Genomic DNA, 22122 nt, shown 5'->3' with positions numbered 1-22122 from the left:
TTAATTTTTTTTTTTTTATTTTCATTTCTGCTAATTACCCATCAATTCACTTATTTCAGTGGTATATCAGATTATGGAAAATAAGACTCGATTTCGGGCGATCGTTTATACGTCGTATATCGAATATTCGCGCGAAGGCATTAAACTGACGTAATTTTTTTTCTCTCTCTTCTTGTCAAATATTTATACAAACGTATGTGTGTACATTAATTATCAAAGGTTACAATTCCGCGTCAATACATATATATATATATGTTATATATATATATATATATATATATATATATATATATATGTTGTATATATATATATGTTATATATATATATATATATATATATATATATATATATATATATATATATATATGTTATATATATGGAAGTTTGTTACTGCGTGGGTATAAATATGTAGCAAAGTAAAAATATATCGCTCGAAATAGGTTATTATACGTATAATTTCTTTCTCATAAAATAGGTATCGATCTATAAACTTCTATTTCATTTCAATATGGTCTCTGTCGTATTCGTATGTACCTACTTGGAAGGTGCAATATTCGTACCTCACACATAGGCGTGTATATACAATTTGCACGTACGCGGTAGCGTTGAAAATTCTCAGGACGTGTGCAGAATACCTAATTATCGGATGTGCGTACTAATGCTGATTTTTTTTTTTTTGTAATTATCTCATCTCGATTCAATTTTAAAACAGATGATTTTGAATTACCACAGACTTTCACACGTTTCATTCTGCACACTGATTATCGCAGTCGTGTACGCACGTACATGCACATCTATGTACACCTTCATACGTGTAAGCATCATCGCGTGTTATACGTGTAAACAATCAAAAAGTTCATGTCGATCATATGCCTATCGCAAAAAGGCACTGACCATAAATTGAAGCAACATTGTGCTCGGGCATATTTATAAATTTATGTTTATATTTTTATTAATATTATACATACGTATTAGATCTGTTCTCAAGGACAGTGAAATCGAATTTCAATGGTTGCACGCCTCTAATCGATTCGAAATTTTTTTTTTTACTTTGCATATTATACCCCTCCCCCCCCCCCCCCCCCCCCCCGCCATATTTATCCTCCCCTAGAAAACAGTACTTTTTCTCATAAGGAAAGGATTGATTTTTCGAGGTTTTTAATCAAAACTGCGTACCGGGTACAAAAAAAAATATCGTGAAAAATTTTGTAAAAAAGCAAAATGAAGGTGAATTTGTCCCGTTTAAAACATCGCTTGGAAAATTTGGCTACCTTTATTTTTTACACCGCTATCTAACTTTCAGTGCGCCAAGAAATTTTCACTGGTGAATTCAAATTTTTGAGCGGTCAAGGAAATCTATGGGATTGGTCTTGAAGAAAAAAGAAATTCTTTGCTGAAAGTAATAAATAGAAATTTAAAAATTTCGATCGTCCCATCTTCCTTCTTATAGGAGTAAGAATTCGCTTTTTTTTATAAGAAGGAAGATTAAGTGATCGAAATTTTTGAATTTCTGTGCATTAGTTTCAGCGAAGAATTGTATTATCTTGTTGTTTAAGACCAATCTCATCGAGTTCCTTGATCGCTCAAAAGTTTGAATTCACTGGTCAAAATTTCTTGCCGCACTAAAAGTTGGATAGAGGAGTCAAAAAGAGTGACAGCCAAATTTCCCAAGCGGCGTTTTAAACGGGAGAAATTCACCTTACTTTTACTTTTAAAGAAAATTTTTGGACTCGGTACGCATTTGTGATTAAAAACTTCGAAAAATCCATGCTTTTCTTATGAGAAAAAGTAAGCCGTTCTAGGAGTGGGTAAATATGAAGAAGGGGGAAAAAATATGTCAAATTTTTTTACAATTATTTCGAACCAACTTGAGGGGTGCGACCATCGAAATTCGATTTCACTTTTCTTAAGGATAGGTTTAACAGGTATACATAAAATCGTTATACGTAAGGTATTATACATACAGGTATGAGAAAAAGGCTTGTTAAGTCGGTTTGAGGTAAGTCAAGGTATAGCTTACAGGCTTTTAAGTCACTTGAAATTCGCAATAAAAGTACGTCGATGTACCTGCAGACTTATTATTTATAATATGTATATATTAAACATCTATGTAAGCGAGCACAGTTACCCGGAAAACTTGTTACATGATAAAACTCTAGTGCGATACATTCTGCATTGAAGCGACTTGTATGTCCAAACGAAGGATTTCCTATTATTATTATTATTATTAATATTATTGTTGTTGTTGTTGTTGTTTCTGGCAGTGGAATTTGAATTTTATTGTAACGTTAGCGGAGAAACGACATCACGTCAAATCCACGTTCAAAACTTTTTCCAGATCACCGTGCACGTGTGGAATCATTCAGCACAGTCTCCACTGTGTTTCATAATTGAGAAATCATTTCTAATATTTCGAAGCAAACGTCCAGTACAATGCACGTGTATAATTTAAAAAAATGACAATGAATTGTTATTAAATTTTCAATGTCTCGTTAATAAAAGACGAAGTAATAAAAGACTCAACTGTTCCGGAATTATATTTTTAATTATATATACCTGTATATTGTATGTATATACGGTTTTTTTTTTTTGCAACAAAAGCATTTCTTTCGTCACATTCAAGTCGCTTTTTAGTTGCCTCCTGTGCTCGTTAAGTATAGACGTACAGAATGCATGTCTTATATTTATTTTGCGGAATTCTTTCGTCTCTGTCGAATCAACGTAATACTTGGACGATTTAGAATGAACGTAGAATTATTGAATGCATTCGTACCGCAACGTATTGAAATTAAACATTACGACGTGACAGAAGATTCAATACTTTTACGTATGCGCATTTGTGAGATTTTCACGTTTTAAAGTAGAGAATAAACGACGTTGTTTCATATACTTATATGCGTATATATTCGAATGGAAAAAAAAAACAACAACATATCGATAAATAAATAAGTGAAATTATGTACGTAACTCCGTCGCGTAAACATCACTGACATATCATTAATTATCATAATATATTCCTGCTGCAGTTGCTCTCCGCAGATTCACGTTATTTTTCGAACGTTGGCCGGTTTCGCGTATTTTGTGTATATTTATATATGTGTATATGTAACGTATAGGATTGTTCGGGGAAGGTGTAACCTGACGTTGTTGCAAGTATTTTGATCGTGATTCGCCGGGACAGGCTGCAGCATCTGGTCCCGATCTGATCGCAGCATCGAATGCAATCTACACCGACTTGCGGTCCATAACTTCCAACTCCCTGAGATCCTCCGGAGGGATGTCGGTGTCCCCGTAGCCCCAAATGTGGCTTCCGTCACCGCTGCGATTGGCTCGCCTCCTGACCATTTCCGCCGAGACGTATTTTCGGTCGTAGGCCCAACCGAGCTTGGCAAACGTGTCTATGAAGCCCGTCGTTATGTTGAACGAGTAGCTTCCCAATTCACCAGTCTTATAATCCCACGGAAACACGTGGTGGTAGTTGTGCCATCCTTCGCCCAACGCGGCTATCGACACGGCGATGTTTTCCACCGGAGATATGTTCCTGAAAACGATCGAAGGTTCGGGTTAGAGCGAGATCGAGAATGCCGGTAATTGGCAATAGTTGTCAATCACGACGGAGAAAGCGCTCGATATAGTCCGAGAGCGAAAACCTACTTGTCGTAAGGCTTCTGGCCCCACATGTGAGCAACGCTGTTCACGAAGAAGGCGATGTTCAGGGTTACGCAGAACCGAAAATTGAAGTTCACCCAGAACGATATCCACAGGGATTCGTCCCAGAAGTAATACGGGACGGCGACCGGAAATCCAATTGACAGGAGGGCGAACAGCGGCACGTATAACCTGAGGACCATTGCATCGATGATAAACTACTTACGATTAGCTGTAGATAAAGTGAATGTACCGGTTTTCTGGTCATCTTGGTACTAGGTCTGATCATCGTTTAAACAAATTATGGCTATATTCATTTTGCTGAATCCGGTCCCAAATTGTCCGTAGAATCGAGGTCCGACTGTATTACGTCTAATCGGAAGTTACGAACAGCGGTTCGATCCACCGTCATTTTTTAACAGTAAAGTAGACCAAGTGTTAAAAACTTCTGTCACAGGATCTCTGAATTCTGGATTTTATTCGCGAATGTGGCGATATCGAAAAGATCAGAGGTCCGATTAATGAGTATAGAGTATCACAGAGGTGGTCGTGATTGATGCGTCTATCCTGCACGTTGCAAAAAGATATTGAGCACGAATCGTTTGCACGGACATTTCCAGCGTGGTTGCCTTCATTCGTCGGTGATCCTAGTCGCGTTTCACGCACGATAAAGATATTAAGGAGAATAGAGTTTTGTTCAGGAGTAAAGTCTCACCGCTTTTGCCACATGACGATCGGGTCCGCCTCAAGATCGCTCATGTCGACCGCGTCTCGTTTCGCGACTACCTCGGGATGTGGAGTTGTAAAAAGCCATCCAACGTGGGCGAAGAAGAAGCCCCGTTTCGCATTGTGAGGATCGGCATCAGTCTCGCTGTACTTGTGATGCACTCTGTGATCCAACGCCCAGGCATAAACGTGTCTCTGAAAATTTTTTCCCTCTCATTTATCGTTCAGTTCATTTCTTCTTCGACCTTTCCACGCATCTACACCGTTATCCCCTTAATTCCTCTTCGCTCTTAACTCCGTCTTTGATATTTTTATTTACACCCGTAAGAAACGTTGCTTCCGTAACTAGACTGAGCAAACGTTTCTTCCTCATGACCCACATTTTATAAATAGGCTGCACAATTGGGTAGAATTGGCGCTAAAAATTGGCTCATCCAGTATTGATTGACTCGACTTTCGTACTTCTTCTAATTGTTTGCGACGTACGATAGTTTTTTCAAAGGATCGATCGTAACGGAACTTGAACCAAATTTTTTAACAGTACTTTATCTGCAGTCAGGAATTAAACATGGCGACTATAAGTTTCACTTTGTAAGACGCCTTTTATACGTAAATCGACTGAATCAATGGAAGAACGCGATGAAACTTTTCATAAAATACTTGCTTCGGAAGTGATCGTTTACGTCTCTGGTCCCGGAGTACGTCTAAGCTTTTGATCGATAGAGCTTTCAGTTTCAAAACTTAATTTGACGCTGGTATTGACAGTGCTGTTAATTTACTCACAAGGAGAGTAGAGTGGCTTGATTACACGAATCGGATTGTCCTTGCACGTGATCAAAGGTGAAGACCCCCGATTTAACCTAGTTTTTGATTTTCAATCCAATGAGCCTTGGTTGCCGAGATATTGCGATTTGAAATTTTTCGATTTTTGAGCGAGTTTCAGCTCGCGCTGAGAGTACGCGTAGTGGGGTGGTTCAGAAAAGGGTCCTTGTTTTAGATTTCGTTCTTCTCCCAGGTTATAGCACCTTTTCACTAAAAAATACCTCAAGCGAAAGAGCTGGGCTGAAGAAACTTTTTACTTAAAATTTGAGATATCCTTAAATCCTTCAGCGGCTATGTTTTGTAAGACGTAACAAAAGTTTTTGTAAAATATATGTTGAAATTCGTAGGAACTAATATTTTTTAGCTTCCAAATATCAAAATATTTCACTGCTCTTTACTTCTCTTGTTGCTTCACGGTGAAAAAGAGCTCACAGGAAACCGGAGGAATATCAGTCAATATTAAATACTCTTTCGTCCTTGCGAGTTAACGTTCTTAACGATTATCTAAATATATATTGAACAAATACATGTCCTGAGAAGGGTCCACACCGATGGTCGAAACGTTGAAAAAAAATTGATCTTTCTTTTTTAATCAAGTCGTAAATATCAAGAATTTCTTTGAAAAATCTTAGCTTCCGTCTAAGTCAAGTTATGGCGTAACGGTTTTTTCGTGTTTCGACATACGAATATACTCACTTGTCCGGTGATCGTGAATAGAAGAACGAGGAGGAGACGTAGCGGCCATTTGGCCTTGTATGCTCTGTGTGACCACAATCTGTGCGCTCCTGCTGTGATGCCAAAGCCCGAAGTGTAGATCGTGACGAATGCTGAAAGTTTATTCAAATTCATTACACGAGCGATGGCGAAATTTTCCGTTCTTCGTTATCCTCGGAGAATTCACTTTCCTAAACATCATACGTATTCATCATCAACGCGCCCTCTAGAAATCCAAACACGGCAGCGCAGGTCGCGTGACTCGAAAAATCTAAGCTCAATAGAGTTTAATTTAATAACAATTTATCATCTCGTGCCTCTGAGGTGGTGTGATATTCGGCACTCGGTCACGGTCATAAGCAAATTCGATCAATTTGTCGCAGACGTTTTTCAAGTTTCACCCAAAAATCGTTCAACTTCAAACGTGAATTTTGAGCCGTTCGAGCTAATAAACGATACGCTATTTTCACGAGTATAATCCTCGTCGGGTTTCGACTTCGATAAGAGAAAACTGCCTTTGCTGCATTTCGAGATGACGGTTACCTGACTTCCAAAAACTGAGAAAAGAAATTTTCTCGAGCTTTAATCGCTGTCTACTTGCAAGTGAATTCGTCCAGTTTCTGAAACAGCCGTTTCTTTTCTAATAAATCCGAGAACCCGGAGCGTCGAATTGACTGACCATAAACCTTGAACATTGCGACAATCGAGTCGTTTTGCAGATGATCAACGATTAATTAACAACGTATGTTTTTTACGTATAACTTATACCGAATCTTCACTATTCGAACGCGATAATTTGTTCCGCTGAGTTGAAATGAGTAAATAAATAACGTCGTGTACACGAAATCTGAAATACGAGTCTCTCTGATACGCGTCGGACGGAAATATTACATACGCTTAATCACAACTAGACGAGACTATAAATCACGTAACTGATACGAGTAACGCGACGTATCTGCAAAGTTTGATTTATTCTTAATTTTTTTTAAAACTTGTCTAGACGGTATACATATACACAAGGTTGTAAAACTACGAGAACGAGCGGATCTTTTTATTCCTTCGACGTGAATTGGGGGGGGAGTTTCGATACGACTCCGGTTATCTCTTACCCCATAAAGCTGATAAAAGTTTCGCCTCGGTGAAGATGAGGTAGAGTCCATAGAGGCATCCTCCGTGAACGAATATCTGAACGAAGAGATCGGGCCATTTAATCCTCGGGACGTAAACATCCGTGGTTCTTTGGGAGTCGTGTTCTTCCCCGTTTTTCAACGATCCGTTCTGAACGTCCCCAGGACATTTCGTGTTCATGTTCTTGTCGGGCAGTTCGACTTCCGCTTCCGTTGTGCACGTCGTTGACGGGACTCTCTCACCGCCTGGCGCCATTTCGATTTTCAATTTGAGGGGATCCGAATTCGAATCACTGATTACCACCGCGGTAAAAACAAAGTCACTCTTCTCTCGGCGACTGGCACTCCTTCACGTGTTGCAAGTGGACTTGTTGATTGCCTGCATTTGGGCTGCTGTAACCGCGTTTCCTCTTCTTCGTCCTTCCCTTGTCGGTTCTGTTCCAATCTGCGAGAATTCGTATCTTCGGTTGTCGATTTACGACTCATAGTCCCAGTTCCTCGTACTCGAATCCATGATCGTCGCGTTTTTCTTCCGGCGCTATTGAATCGGGCGTCTGTAATCAAAGAGAGGAAAATAGAGGGTGATTCGTCCGCTTGTTTATGGCGGGGTTCGAGTTCCTGATTTGAAAAGTTCCGAAAGCGCTGAATTCCGAATTATTTGACGGCGAAACTTGAGGTGAAGATGTCGAACTTTGAAGAAAAAAAAATCCGGAATTCGAAGCTTTCGGAACTTTTCTAATTCGTTGTTGAAACCCGGCTCCGCTTGTTTTTCCCCGAGAAGACATTGACGTATCTTTAAAGAACGGGCGTGATATCTCGATTCGCAAAACGATTATGTCACGCCCTGCCGGGGGATTCCGCGGTATTGATATTTGTGGTTCGACCGATACACCCGACGCGTCCAAGAAGCCTTGACTAAAAATAGAACGCGTATTATCGCCACCGTTTTTCGAGTAGGCGGCTCTAAGTAAGATAAAAAACACTTCCGGCTCTAGGGCGGAAAATTTACGACGATAATATACATACAACCGCTTCCAGGGCGTTAAACCCTGTAATACACCATATACGAGAGAAATTTACCCTTCAATCTGTATCCCGCACTTTCCCTCGTTCGTACAAGAACACGGACCTGCAATATCGGCCGGCTTACCGCACTTGTTGCGTAGGTATATCAATGAGTTTCGCCATTTTCAATCATGCATGCTGCAACGGATTCATACTTGCAACCAATTACGCAATTTGTAGAGGTGATTTCACTCCGGCGACGATTATACGCCCGATATGCTTCGGCTGGCTGCTGCTTCGGTATTTCGAAGGGTGAACTATACGACCGCGGATATACGCAACAACGATGGAAAAATATCGGAGTGTTAAAACAAGCGAGAATATACCGATCGCGTAAAATTACGGTGGAGCGATGACACGTGTTGTATCTGTACTGCAATTAGTATGCCGGTTGCACCCGCGATGCTTATGGCTTGCGAAATTCCAACACCTTGCTTTACTATAATCTATGCTTTACGTTAACTTGTATCGCTAATAAATAAAATAGTAACGGCTCTCGCGTGATATCGATCATTCGTCGTTAGAGCTCGGATTGATATACAAATGCGTGTTTTTTATTTAAATTAATTTCATTCCGCATTTAGTTTTCTACGTAAAGTGTGACGCGTCGAGCCAGAAAATACAGTTTCTATCTTTCGTGCTTTAGTTTTTTAAATCTGTATTATATGTAGATATTTTGTAATTTTTAATACACATTTATCCGGTCCCTGTTCATTATGAATATTAATTTACACGCATTCGTAACATGCACAATATAACGTTTTGTTAAACATTTTCTTCTCTTTATCGGTAATCGAATTCCTAACCTATTCATTATCATATAGTTACAGAGATATAAAGTTAAATAACTCCGCAACACGGTCTAATCCAAAATTAGCGCGATAATGAGTATAACTTGGCTATATTACTGTTTCAATTTAATTCATGACTCACATAATTACGTTGCAAGTTTAAGTTCGTTGGCTCATATTTCACCCGTAATTAATCTTGACTTGTTATCGCGGTGTATTATACTTGCGATATGGAGAACAATTTTACCAAAAATAAAATCCACGCGTAACTTTGCACAGTTTATAAATACTGCGTAATACGCTTTGTTACCGTTAAAAAAAATAAAGTGTAAGAATACATTAATACTGTGAAAATAATTAACGCCGGACATTAAACTAACAGTGATTTTATAATTATAACTTTCCCGCTTTGTATAAATAACATATACATATACTGAAAATCGTTGCGACGGATTGAATTACAGATGTAAAATATATAAATTTATATATTTATTTATATATATTGAGACGATGTTTATTCATTCCTGTCTCGTAACATATACCTGCTCAAGCACGAGTCTTCATCCATTCATATATTTTTCACCGCGCCGCTAGTGTACAACGATGAGTCTAAATATACATGTCGTCTCAGCTGAGAATGGAAAGAAAAAAAGAAAATTACAAAATGTCAAGCATCGAGTGTTGAACCCGGTGAGAAAACGAGGAAACACAGAAAAGAAACAAATCGTTTAAAATAATGCGGACGAAGCTGCGTGACAACAAAATTCTGAAATATCCAGGCTACGGAGGAAAATTATTCCTTTTTTTTTTTTTCAATATTACTAAGCTTTTCTTACCATCCCGAAATACGTAAGCTGGTCAAGTGGGTCAATGTGACTAATTATCCAGAATAGACGGTGGCAAAGATCATGCAGATAATTTAGTGTCTGCAGCCACGTGCAACATGCCGAAATAATTACTGTACGAAATTCGTAATTCAATCTTTCGACTTGCTTGATTCCGAATGAAAATCCAGAGAAAAAAAAAAAACGGATAACCCAAAGTGTAATTTAGTCAGCAAGATGCGAAGCAGAACGCGTTTTTGTCTAGCATTGTGCTATGCGGTTAGATGGGAAATATCACAGATATGCACGATGTACATATTTCTAGGATGAGGTAAAATACCTGCACAATCCTCTCTGCCTGTGCTAAACTTCGCTCTAACATTCTCCTTTTACCGTTATGACATCTGTTTAGATTAATTGACGTTAGATTACGTCATGCGACGTATAAGCAGACCTTAGTGTACAATCTACCTGCCACGAATGTACGTATCTACCACCTACTTGCTGGCAAAGCGGTTGTGTCTAGCCTCCGTGAATGCGATGCCAACACTGCCGACGCGACATCAGAGTCCGCAGGCTAATTCCATAGCGATGAAAAATGATACGAATATATAGCTACGAACTTCCGTTCGCTAAAAGTTCTACTTTAAGGCTGAAAAACGTTAGAAACGTTAGACTGTACCCAAATAATCGAGCGCTTCTTTTTAAATTCAAATCGAAAATATCGTTCTCGATGATGAAAAAACAATGTTGTCCAAGTTTGAGCTCTTAATAATATTATTCAGAGGTGCATCGTCGAAATTTTTTATTCCCATTTAAGTAACGTCGAAATTGTTTTTTTTTTTTTTTAACTTGGAATTTTATACCTCGTCAACGCATTAGTGGACCGATAAGATTACAACGTTTTTTTTTTTTTTTTTTGTAGGGAATTGAACGCTCTACAAAAAAGGTCTGTTACATTTTATGATAAATCTACTTTTGGAAAAGTTATTCAAGGTTAAAGGTCAGCAAAGATTCTTTGATATATTTGGAAGAGTAGATTTATCGTAAAATGATAAGAGACCTTTTTTGTAGAGCGTTCAATCTCTTACAAAAATACGTTCTGGTCTCATCACTACACTAATGCGTTGACGATTTATAAAATTCCAAAGTTTAAAAAAGAAAATTCCCATGTCATTCAAATGTGAAATAGAAAATCGCGACGATGCACCTCTAAATATTAATATTAAGAGCTCAAACTTGGACAGCAGTCTTTTTTTGACTTGAATTTTGTTGCAAAAAAAATTGTCAATTTTGTCCATTTTCAGATAACGACCATTAATCATTATTCAAAATGCCAATTGGCAACGAAGCCGGTAATTGTAACTACGTATTTGGTCAAAATATATTTCCTCAAATAATCAGGACTCCTGTTTCTCCATATTGCGAGCCTTTTTGCATCGATTGTCTCTCCTGTACATACAAACACCTGTGGAAAATATAGTTTGTCTCCAAAAATTGTCCTTTATCTAATTACGAATCTGACTGAAGCATAAAAGCGCACGTGCTTTGCAGCAGTGGTTCCATTTTCCTTGCTCACGACTAAAAGCACTTTTGCTAAAACCGTCGGATTTAATCGCCTGTTTCAAATAACAACAACCAGCCAAATGTCACACAGTTTGAGTTATGAAATTCTGTTAATCGTTATTGGATCGTTTGAAAATTTCTCGACAGCAAAATTCAAGAAACTTGTTAAAGACTCTTTCAAGTTTAGTTTTTCTCTCACAGTCAAAATCTTGCCATCACTTACACATGCGGTACGATTTAATGTAAGGATGCTCGTTATTTGGGGGCTGAGTAAAATCTCAATAGACGAAAAGAATACCAGCACGAAGGGGCGACGTTGAATAGCTGCAGTAAATCGCAAGCCTCCACTTTTACGCCGTCTATACTTGTGAGTACGTCAGTTACGGGTACGGAAATACAAATATACCATATTTATGATATTTATAGAAATGACTGTTCGAGATGTTGCGTAGGTTGAAGCGAAACGGAAGACCGGCTAGAACTGCACCGTCTAACGATACCTATACAACCTGTACATACGTATAATACGGCATGCCATCTCTTGACTCTTCACCGATTTCATCGGCTTCTTTCCCATCTCCGACGAGGCGTAAGAAATAGAAATGAAAAATACACAGAATCGTACCGATGAAAACCTCAATTATATCAACCCAATTTAATTACACCGATTTGTCGAATTTCAAACAGCAATCAAAAACACACCACGGAGAGTTCCGTTAACGGTGTAAATTCCTCTTTGAGATAATGAGACTTGATTAACACAGGTCTGTAACGAAAAATTAGAATGCGCCGAATCTACATCTGCTTTCCATTTTTTGGCTACACACATATCTTACATATTATTTTTTTTTTTTTTTTATTCAAAATTTCGAATTTTATGTGTTTTGTTTCAACATTTACATTACTTTAATCTATTTCAATAGTATCTGTACATACAAAACCAGATCGAACTGATAGAAACAGAATATTAAAGAGAAATTATAAAGAGAAGAGATTCGCCGTGAAACTCCGATCGATGATATGGAAAGATAAAAAACTATCAAAAAAAAAAAAAAAAAACTAGAATTATACCGGTAGATAGATTTTCCGATGATTTTAATGCTTAAACTTTTTAACTTGGTAATTTTTTTCTTTTAACAAACATTGTCGCTATCATTAATGTTTAATTACAATTTGTAGGCAAAAATAGTGTGTTGTAAAAAAAAAAAGTATACGTGGTACATATTTTTTGGTACTTTATTTCGATTCAAGAGCACCGAGTCTGTTACAATTACAAAACGAACGCCATTCATCGAATTGTATGGAATGGGCCTTTAACCCACCGGTGAACTCGTCATACTTATATTTGCATCTATCGGCGCTGTTCGGGCACGAGGACACAGTGAGGTGTTGTACGAAATCATTTTAAGAAGAAAAGTCACGCCTCGCGGGTGTCGCTAGGTGCGAATCAGCAATCGAGTTACAACAGCTGACGATATTCAAATGCGGCATGCGTGAGCGTGACGTACGTTTTTTCTTAGCCACGTTACGCAACGCGATCGTCATTGCAACGGATGTCGACACCAAGCCGATTTCTGCATTATCGAAAATTGTCTCACGCTCTTCCGCGCGAGAATTTTTTTGTCGAAAGAAGTGTGAAATAGTCGTCTTTGTAAGGATTCTCTAACGCTAATTTCCCGTCTCCAACGAACGTTAGCAGTCGAGTTTCTCACGATCATGATGGTGTTTACAGACCACAGTAACCAAGACCATCGAGAAAACTAACTAACCAAGTTACTACTAATTATTAAGACTAGATCGTAAGATCGATGTTTCAGTGAAGATGGGCAATGAAGTTCTTGACCGATGACTCGCTACTTCAATTTAATGCTGTGAGCACGAAACTGTTTTGGAACATTATAAATGTCGTCCCGTAAACAACACGCTCTTGCGAAGGGAGGCTTATCTTGGTGTCCAGAAAAACAAAATGCGTTTAACGTCATCCATTGGGGGTGAAATTTATTAGCAGCCTTCGTTCTTTATAACTCCGGTTGAGTAAGAATGTTGTAAGAAAAAGTAAAACTAAAAGACGAGTAGACAGCATTCAAGTGGCGACTCGTCAGTTTAGAAAGTCATTGCCCGTCTTCATTGACACAGCGATCTTACGATCTGGTCTTAACAGCAGTTTTCTCTACTCGTCTTTTAGTTTTAGCTTCTCTTGCTCGTTATACCCACTATTATAGTTAACCCAATAATCGGTGGCACTAAATTTCTCTCTCGACGAGCCCTTCCGTTACTCCGTGTTACTCTAAAATTCGAAATTTATTGCTACTGAATATTGGATCAACTGTTAACGGCTTGGTCTAAACCAGGAGTAGCCGGTATTAATGCTTAATGATTTCGACAAGGATCATTTTACACGATCATCACTACGTTCAGACTGCAGAGCTCCGTTTGCACCGAAGCCGTTCAACGTATTTCCATTTCAGGGCTGGTAGCAGTCAAGTCGCCTGAAAAAAGTGTGAAAACTAACTTTCAGACCTAAAAAGGTGACTCAAAATTGACTCATCTCTGACTCAGACATAGCCCTATTTTCAATGATGTCGCTGTATACCGGTTTCCCCTATTTTTAACGTATTTTTCCACATTGCAAAAATTTATTACAGTGTACATGATATTCGGTAAATTAATGACAAATGAAGAGTGACTCTGATTTATGAATTTATTGTCCTTTCAGGCGAAACACTTCGATCGAGAAACAATGAACAATGTGATCGCAGTTGATTTTCTATAATACTCAACAAACAAAATCTTGTGGGAACAAAAATTGTGCGATTTTGCAATTGAAAATTTCTCAGAGTTCTACGATAAGTTCTTACCGCCCGTAATTTCATGTGGTTCAAGAGACCGGAATTTTTTCCTGCAACACGTTACACATATAAACTTTCCGTGGTCGCTGACTTTCCATGCAGCCGCACGCTACCCCGAAATCAATACTAATCTAGCGACCCGCGATAAGGCTGGTTCGTTACGATGATCGCGAAGAGTAAATGCCATGCCGCCCGGGGCAAAAGTGCAGTCAAACAAGGAAGTTTTCATACGCCGTTCCATTGTGGCGTATTATCAGCCGTTTTTCAGTCCCGATAAGTGATAAGAAATTTACACACTGCGTAAACTGATTGGGAACGTTGAGCGAATCCTGCGGCACTTTTCCACGCGGTTCTTTATGCCCGAACCATTGCTGACAAAAACATTTCTGCTCCGCGTGTCCTGATGTTAAAAGCAAATAGCCTCGGTTCCGACAGGATGATACAAAAAAAGGTAATTCACAAGTTGACACAGAAATTAATCGCCTTCAATTCAATTCAAGTTATTATTAATAATTTATCGACGTGGAAAGAAAACCCTGTTCACAATTTTTATGAACAACGTTCCTTATCTGAATTTTCGTATTCAGATATCTTTCCAATATACAATTTAACTCAATCGGCCTCAATTTCTCATTAAAAATCCTGATCTTACATCAATTCTCATTAACTGGATCTCAGGATCGACGCGTTATTCAACGCGTTTGAATACAGAAACATAGAAATCAGTTTCGTCGATAATTCTCTTACGCAAAATTGAACATTCCGAGGACGGTAATGGTTGAGGTTGAAATGAACTTGCGCAACGCTACGAAAATCTGTATTTCTTGGAAAAAATGTCAAGGCATCGTCACGGCTTGGTTAATATTACGTGTAATTAAGTCGAACGATTAATTTACTCGAGCTCGAGTTACACCTGACAATCAGAGAAGCCCTCCGACGGTTTGACAACTGTGTCGCTGTTTCACGAACGTCTTTCGCAGACGAGCAGCCGATAACATATGAATTCGGTTCATCCGAGTCGTGGTACGTGCTTTGGTCTGATTGGATCGACGATACTGCAGATATTCAGGTCATATGGTATCCATTTGATCACCGCGTTGCTCTTCTTCAATTACTTGACCCGATCCTCCTCCTGGCGCCGTGACCGTGCACTCGTCCCTCTCTTCTTACACCACCGCGTCTCCGCTTCTTCACATAACACATTACACAACCGACATACCGACTACTTGATATGGAAGCACGAAATTACTATGTCGGAGCTGTATCTCGTCTCCCTTCTTCCACTCTGCACGATGATTGATTCTCGTTAAAAAAACATTTCCTCGGGCGCGCTGATCGGAGTATAATATTCGATTCAACATTCCATACGTCGTGTATGGAAGAAAATCCCTGCAGAATGTTCACCTTGACTATTATATTTTAGCCGACACACGGCACCCTGACTCACTTTATTTGCCGTTGGAAAACTTTCTATTACACGCAAATATCACGGGCATTGTTTTTCCCATTTTTATCTACTCGTTCCATCTCTCTTGGCGTGTACAAATACATTTCGTCGTGTTACGCTCTGAACCATGGCTGCAGTGAATAGGCTATCAAATACGCTTGGAATCGATATTTCTACGCAATAACTTTCCATTCCAAACTTGACATTTTCAGTTTTCTTTCTTTCCATTGTATCCCAGCGCTTTTTACACCGGCTGAAGAAAAAAAAAATTGTGAAAAATTAGGTTTGTAGCAGTTACAGCCATGCGATGATTGCGTAATATATATTGCATGTATTATATTCAACAGCGTCAAATTTCGTAAACACTCTCTTGTATTCGCTCTAATTGTAATTACGAAGTAATAACGCGTCTTCGAGTTCAAGCGTGCGGATTGCTCTGCGAATCGCGTGCCATTAACGAAACCGCGCCTCGATGCCCTTCGGAAGGCGATATCTAACGATTCGCTATTCAAAATACACCTACGTATTACGCTTGTCACGCGCGTTGCGTTAGGTTCAATTTACCCATCAAGCCTAAAATTATTACGTCATTGAGGGTGCGCATGAAATTGAATAAGATACATAACTAGACCTCCGATTGATCCGAATAACATCGTAACGAGCATTTATGGATTAATTTCAATAACGCACGTACGATGCGGAGAAAGAGAATGTGTCGTAGTTTTAAAACACTACATTCGGACACACCCACCTAGGAATGCACTTAATACTCACTCTCATCGCACCCCGTTTGTGCTGATGCCATAAGCTGACCTTGTTCCGTGATCGCTTCTTTTTTTTACATATTACGCACAATATGTGCATAAATGAAACTTAATCCGACGGGTTTAATCCGTACATTTGCAAAAATCTGAAGGAACTTCGCGGAGTAATTTCTTCCGATCTGTACTTATATTGGATTATGCATCTTTCCTCCCGATGCAGAGTTACGTAGAAATTGCTAATAAGACGTGAGGTCGTGTAAAAAAATCTTGGCAACTCGAGGACGTTTAAAAAAGAGAACACTGATCTCGTTGTATAATGCTCGTTGTTATTTATACTCGAAAGATTTAGTTCAGTGTTTACTGCAGTTCGAGTAATAAAAATCCTGTTCAAATAAAACAGGATCTGCAGCAATAACGTTCGTTAATTTGGTTTAATTGGCTTAAAAATTCCGTAATACACGTATTTATTACTATCATTATAGCGATCCTGTTCGTGTAAAACATGCCCCAATAACGAGAATACAACAATAATAAAATTAGGTATTACACGACACGTGATAACGAGACGTGAATCCACGTTATGCTTTTCCGTTGCATAACAAAATGAGTGGAAGAGAGAGAGAGAGAGTGAGAGAGAGACAGGACGGGGGGAGGTTTGTTAGCCTAGCTGTGAAAATAATTGTACAAGCTGTGACAGCTGTTTGTTGCTGTTGTGCTTCAAGTACGGGGAACACGATGATTACACTGTCGTCTTGTGACGTAAGAATATGATTATCAATTTGCGGCTTGGACGGGGCGTCGGTATTTGTTGTTATCATCATTTCTTCGATACATTTTTGTGTTGAATCACAAGAATGATAACAATTGCCACACGAACCAGGACACGTCGTGTATACTCAATTTACATGTTATTGCGGGGTTCCTAGGCTTGAAAGGTCGCCACGCGTTATACCGAACTCGGTTTTTTCTTCTCCCTGTTCCTTTTTTTCATCCTCTAAGGCTCTGATGGAATTGCCTACCAGCGGGGTGGTCGTCGCGACGTCGACGTCCCGGCGTCGTCGTGGCGCGAGCATCTCGGCGTTCCGGCGTCAGAACGCCTCAATGATCCGGCCGTGAACTATAAATTCGAAGTAATAAATTTTGATTGAACGTTTCTTACCGTGTAAACGTCTGTCTCGGTGTTCGTGCGTGCCTACAATGCGCGTGTATAAATACAAGGCGTGCAAAACTATAGAAAGCTTACGTGAATCGACACGATATACGTATAATACGTATAACAACGTGCGGATATCGATCGGGGATGTCAATTCTCTCTGTACTCTTGGATCCTTGCGATCGTCGTTCGTTAAGGATGAATTCTCATTGTTCGACAAAAAAATACGTGTCAAGGAATTGCCTCGTTGAAACGACGATGCGTGTGGCGAGATAGAAGAATTAACAAAATCTCGAAGAATCTGAGACAGCGTAAAAACGACTTGTTTCATATGAATAATAAGTTTGAGCCGAAGTACGGTTTCCTTTCGTGCTTACATCACGTTTCGTGAATTTTCTTTGAGGTACGAAAGGCGCTTTTAGAACTGCCGCAAATCCATATCCTCGATGAACCGTTGTACCATTGTTTCGTCTTATACGCACGACTGAAGTACGCGAACATGCTCGCGGGTGACATAATTCACTTTGTGTAGACGTAACCGTATTCTATTGAGCAATAAAACGCCTCGCTGTACGACTGTGTTCGAGGATACAAGTTTAAAGAGCTTTCGAACGAGATCTTTTTACCGCTCGGTATGTTTCACCTGTTTCATATCTTTCAGGCTTCTTCTATCAAGTATATACCTCGTAGTTTAAGGCGGAGAATATTCATCGATAACAGTGTGAGAGAGCTCGGTGTAAAGTAAACTTTATCCATGCACATCATACACGGTTTTATTTCCTTTTATTCCTGTAGCATCAACAGCGACGCATCGTTATCAGAGACAATCTATCGATCGACTAATAATTCAATTTCTAATGAAAGAATGAATCGTATGTACCAAAAAAGAAAAAAAAAACTGTTCGTTCGACAAAAAATTATTTGACGCTGGAATTGTGTACGCCGTGAAGATTAGATATAAAGATGTTCATTTCATTAGTATTTCATTTCGCAATATCGGACGAATAATAAATTTTATTACCGTTTCTTTTTCTTCTATCATAGGCGAGGAACGCGCTCGTCAATTCCCACAGATATTATCGTCGCGAAAAGTTTGCGGGGGTATCATACCAAAATATAGGATAATCCGTACGAGCTTTTGTAATAGAGGCGGTGACGCAACTTGCAGCGTGACGACGCAGACGACAGTTTTATAACATCTAGTCCGGTGCTTCGTATACCTGGCCCAGAAAATTTTAATCAACCAGGCATTAGTCATGGATTTTATCGGACCATCGGGGCTTCAATTTTACCAGCGCTCAGTTTCTAATTAACGATAAAACTGGAGTACCGTTGGTTACCGGAAGATTATTAACTAGAGCCGTGGGGAACAAAGGACTAATTTTTTTTTCTTCTCTTTTCCTCCTGCCTGGAAAATCAAAATAATTAAAACGCCATGGATCTTCGTAGAAGATTCAAGTGGGTCTAAAAGTATTCTTTTTAGAAATCACGACGTTAACAAACATTGTAATCATGCGAAAGCGCAATTACTGTAATTTTTTACGCGATCTTAACATTCGTATGCTAGGAAATTTTCGTCACCCAAATTCGACCATTCTTTGTCACTTTCGGGAGAGCGAAAACTCGTATTACAATTTCTTCGCAGAGTTTATTCGGAGAAAATTATTAGCTATCAGCCTTGATACCTGGAAAACAATTTTCTGTGTAGGAAAAGAATTCAAAGAAAGAAAACACGATTCTATCAATTTCCGAACGGATGAGTAAATGATAGGTCAGAAGTGGATCGGCACGACACGTGAAGTTTTTTGGAATCACTGATAACTCGAAGATCTATTAGCAATTTTTTTTTTTTTTTTTTACAGTTTCTTACTAACTTTTGTGACACGCGAAATGATTAAGCATACAACGCCTGCTCCGGCACGATAAACAATCTTCTATAAATATCTGAGTAATCGCAGTGAATATCGCCGCTTAAACGATTAGACTTGAAGATTCATCATTTCTCGTGATTTTTTAACGCGTCTCCATCAATCACCGTCTGCTAACGTGCACGTGTGCATTATACTTTGCATATTATATACAAGTCAGGGCGTCAAGCGATAATTTGTCCTGCAAAGCAACCATCTATTTCAATATCACACGTCTGACTCGTTTTTGCGACTATAATGTTTCGAACATATTGTAACCTTGTTCCGAAAGAATACATCCTGCAGCTTGCATCGTATCGCGGGCTTGCAGTTAAAGAATAACGTCGAAAGTTCCTCGACACTGCACATCGCGACTAATTGGAGAACTCGTCACCCATTCGTACTATTGCCTAGCGTTTTGTTTGACTGGCGTTCCCCGATGACGGAATAAAAAAAAAAGTGAGTGAGCGCGTTATTTAAAAACACAAGATAAAAAATCATTTCATAGCACTATATTTATGTAAAAAAGTAATGCAATTTTACCAACGATTCAATCTCGATGCGTGTAATCTATGCAGACATGAGACGCATGCAGTAAAACATTCGCGACAACTAACGCGTTTAAACAACTGATAACGCGCTTATCTGCATTTAATGCGAATCTTTCTTTACCTGCAGGCTCAAATACGTAAATAAATACTTCTTTAGCAACCCGGTAGATCATCGTACAACTTTCGTTTACCAATTTACGCACGGTATTCAACAATGGCATAGGATAACTCTTAAGAACACGTTATCGGCATTAATCGTGGCTCGACAGGCTCCGGTAGACTTGAATCAATTACTACGGCACGTGGCTCGACGCTTTTTCCGGACTCCAAGTCCCAAATTTTTCCTACCGGAACAAAAGAGATGCAGTGAAAAAAAAAAAAACGGGCATTCACACGTTCCGAACGAACCTGACGTAGTAGCTCGAATTGGTACCTGCTTCCTACCTACGCAGGGCGTAGTTTCGTAACGCCCTCTGAAATGCCTTACGTACTTTCACGTACACGGGTTTTGCAGTGAACGTGTGTCATCTTCACAGACACACACAGAAGCGGGGACGGCCACTAGCCGTAACACAATTTCCGGTTAGAACGCTGTTTGCTTGCTCGGACGAAAGTAACGGATCAAATTTTACGTCAAGATTATGCCTGGCGTTACGTCCGCGTCTCTAATGTCTTGATCGTAAGGTAAACCTCCTCCTGCGAGCAAACCCGACGTAAGCAGCGTCGCCTCGAGTCTGTCAACTAATACCTTCATTCCCTGCTGACGATATCGTATGAAATCCAATCTTCCCGACAGCCTGATTTCCTCGAAAATCAATACCAAAAGACCCGAATGCTTTTCATCGCGCGATACTGTGCCAAAATATCGGATATTTTTCCCGGTCAATTTGTTGCGACGATATTTGTTGCGCCGGTTAAATCTGGCCATCCTCTTTCTCAGTAAACCGTATCCAGATAGACAGAGTACACACAGTTTCATGTCCTACGGTAACAGCCTCCTCGAATAACTTTCGATCAACTTACCACATGCAACGATATTCATAGTTATAGATAGTCATAGATAGTTGCAAGTGAAACCTCGCGTTTCAAGAAACATCAGGTACCAAAACGACCATGCTTACCTCAAGGGTGTAGGTAGCTATAGTCCAAAGCAAACAACAGTAGACCCTTGTTAGAAGCACGCCGGGACGGGTAAGAATGCGAGAGGTAAAGCCGGCTTAGGCTCTTGGGGCATAGAGTTGAGGCCTCTTTCACCGGAGTTCCGACTTGCGCTGGAAGCCGATGACGGTTCAAGGCACACCTTGATTCTCGTAACGATCTTCACCGCGACACGCACCGGCCAACAATATCCACCATGGAAATAACCGAACCACGCACCGAAACACCGGACATCCACGGACCAACCGATGTCGGCTTCTCTACCGTACTGACGATCAACCAACGAACGGAGTCGTGGCTCGCTTCGAAGGAACTACGTTTGGCGGGCACCGCGGCTGCCTGAATCAACTCCGTAGTATTTCATGGCGCGTGCGCCCTCCCGCGTCCTGTATCCAAACGCCTCTTCGTTCTTGCAGTGTTATGGCTTTTCCACTTGTTAACTTGCCAACGAGATTACGACCACGCTCTTCTTCGTGCGAAGACATCGGAGCCAACACTCTCGGAGATCTGCAGTCTGTAAAGCGTGGTGTCTAATGGTTCCCGGTTCTTCGGGTGAATCTCTTTGAACGTCGTCTAATTTTGTCGGACATTTGCCGGCACAGGCAGGAACGCGCGTTTACGCTTCTTTCCTCCTTCGTATTCCGATAACCAGTTGAAACCCATTACGAGACCATTACAGTAGGACCCCTGATATTTTGTCATATCTGGTTTCGCTTTACCGCATAACCGCTTCCGATTTACTATCTACTTTTTTTTGGAGATTACTGGGTACTAAGGTCATTCTCATAGTCAACTCGATTCTAAACCCAAGGAAAAAGAAGCTCGCGATACATTTGCTGTTTATTCGAGACAGCAAAAATGTCGACAGCTTTTCGAGATAATCGGATTCTAACGGTATGTTGATTGCAGTTGAAAGCAAGAAGTGAAAAATGAGAATATCTGCTTCGATTATACTGTTTATGAAATTTTTCAAACACTTTCTCATTTCGATGATTTCGTTTCGCTTTGCT

The 22122-nt window shown here is 39.7% G+C and overlaps 1 protein-coding gene across 1 annotated transcript; it reads right to left on the bottom strand.

The window, feature by feature from the left end:
- Positions 1–2557: 2557 nt before the first annotated feature.
- Positions 2558–21431, bottom strand: LOC124310143 (acyl-CoA Delta12-desaturase-like). Its single transcript, XM_046773843.1, has 6 exons — positions 21076–21431; positions 7020–7591; positions 5893–6023; positions 4364–4569; positions 3655–3840; positions 2558–3541 (listed from the first exon to the last, which is right to left on the bottom strand). The coding sequence occupies exons 2-6, from the start codon at positions 7291–7293 to the stop codon at positions 3226–3228; spliced, it is 1113 nt and encodes a 370-aa protein (XP_046629799.1). The 5' UTR covers positions 7294–7591; positions 21076–21431; the 3' UTR covers positions 2558–3225.
- Positions 21432–22122: the final 691 nt, after the last annotated feature.

Source organism: Neodiprion virginianus, chromosome 1 (genome assembly GCF_021901495.1).
Source record: "Neodiprion virginianus isolate iyNeoVirg1 chromosome 1, iyNeoVirg1.1, whole genome shotgun sequence".
Taxonomy (NCBI): Eukaryota; Metazoa; Arthropoda; class Insecta; order Hymenoptera; family Diprionidae; genus Neodiprion; species Neodiprion virginianus.
Note: the sequence above shows the minus strand (reverse complement) of the source record. Positions and strands in the feature narration are given on the sequence as shown.

Coding starts and splice junctions, on each gene's coding strand:
- LOC124310143 (XM_046773843.1), bottom strand. CDS start 7,293: ATGGCGCCAGGCGGTGAGAGAGTCCCGTCAACGACGTGCACAACGGAA. Junction 6,024..7,019: donor ACTTTTATCAGCTTTATGGG/GTAAGAGATAAC, acceptor ATAAACTTTCAG/CATTCGTCACGATCTACACT. Junction 4,570..5,892: donor TATTCACGATCACCGGACAA/GTGAGTATATTC, acceptor AAAAATTTTCAG/AGACACGTTTATGCCTGGGC.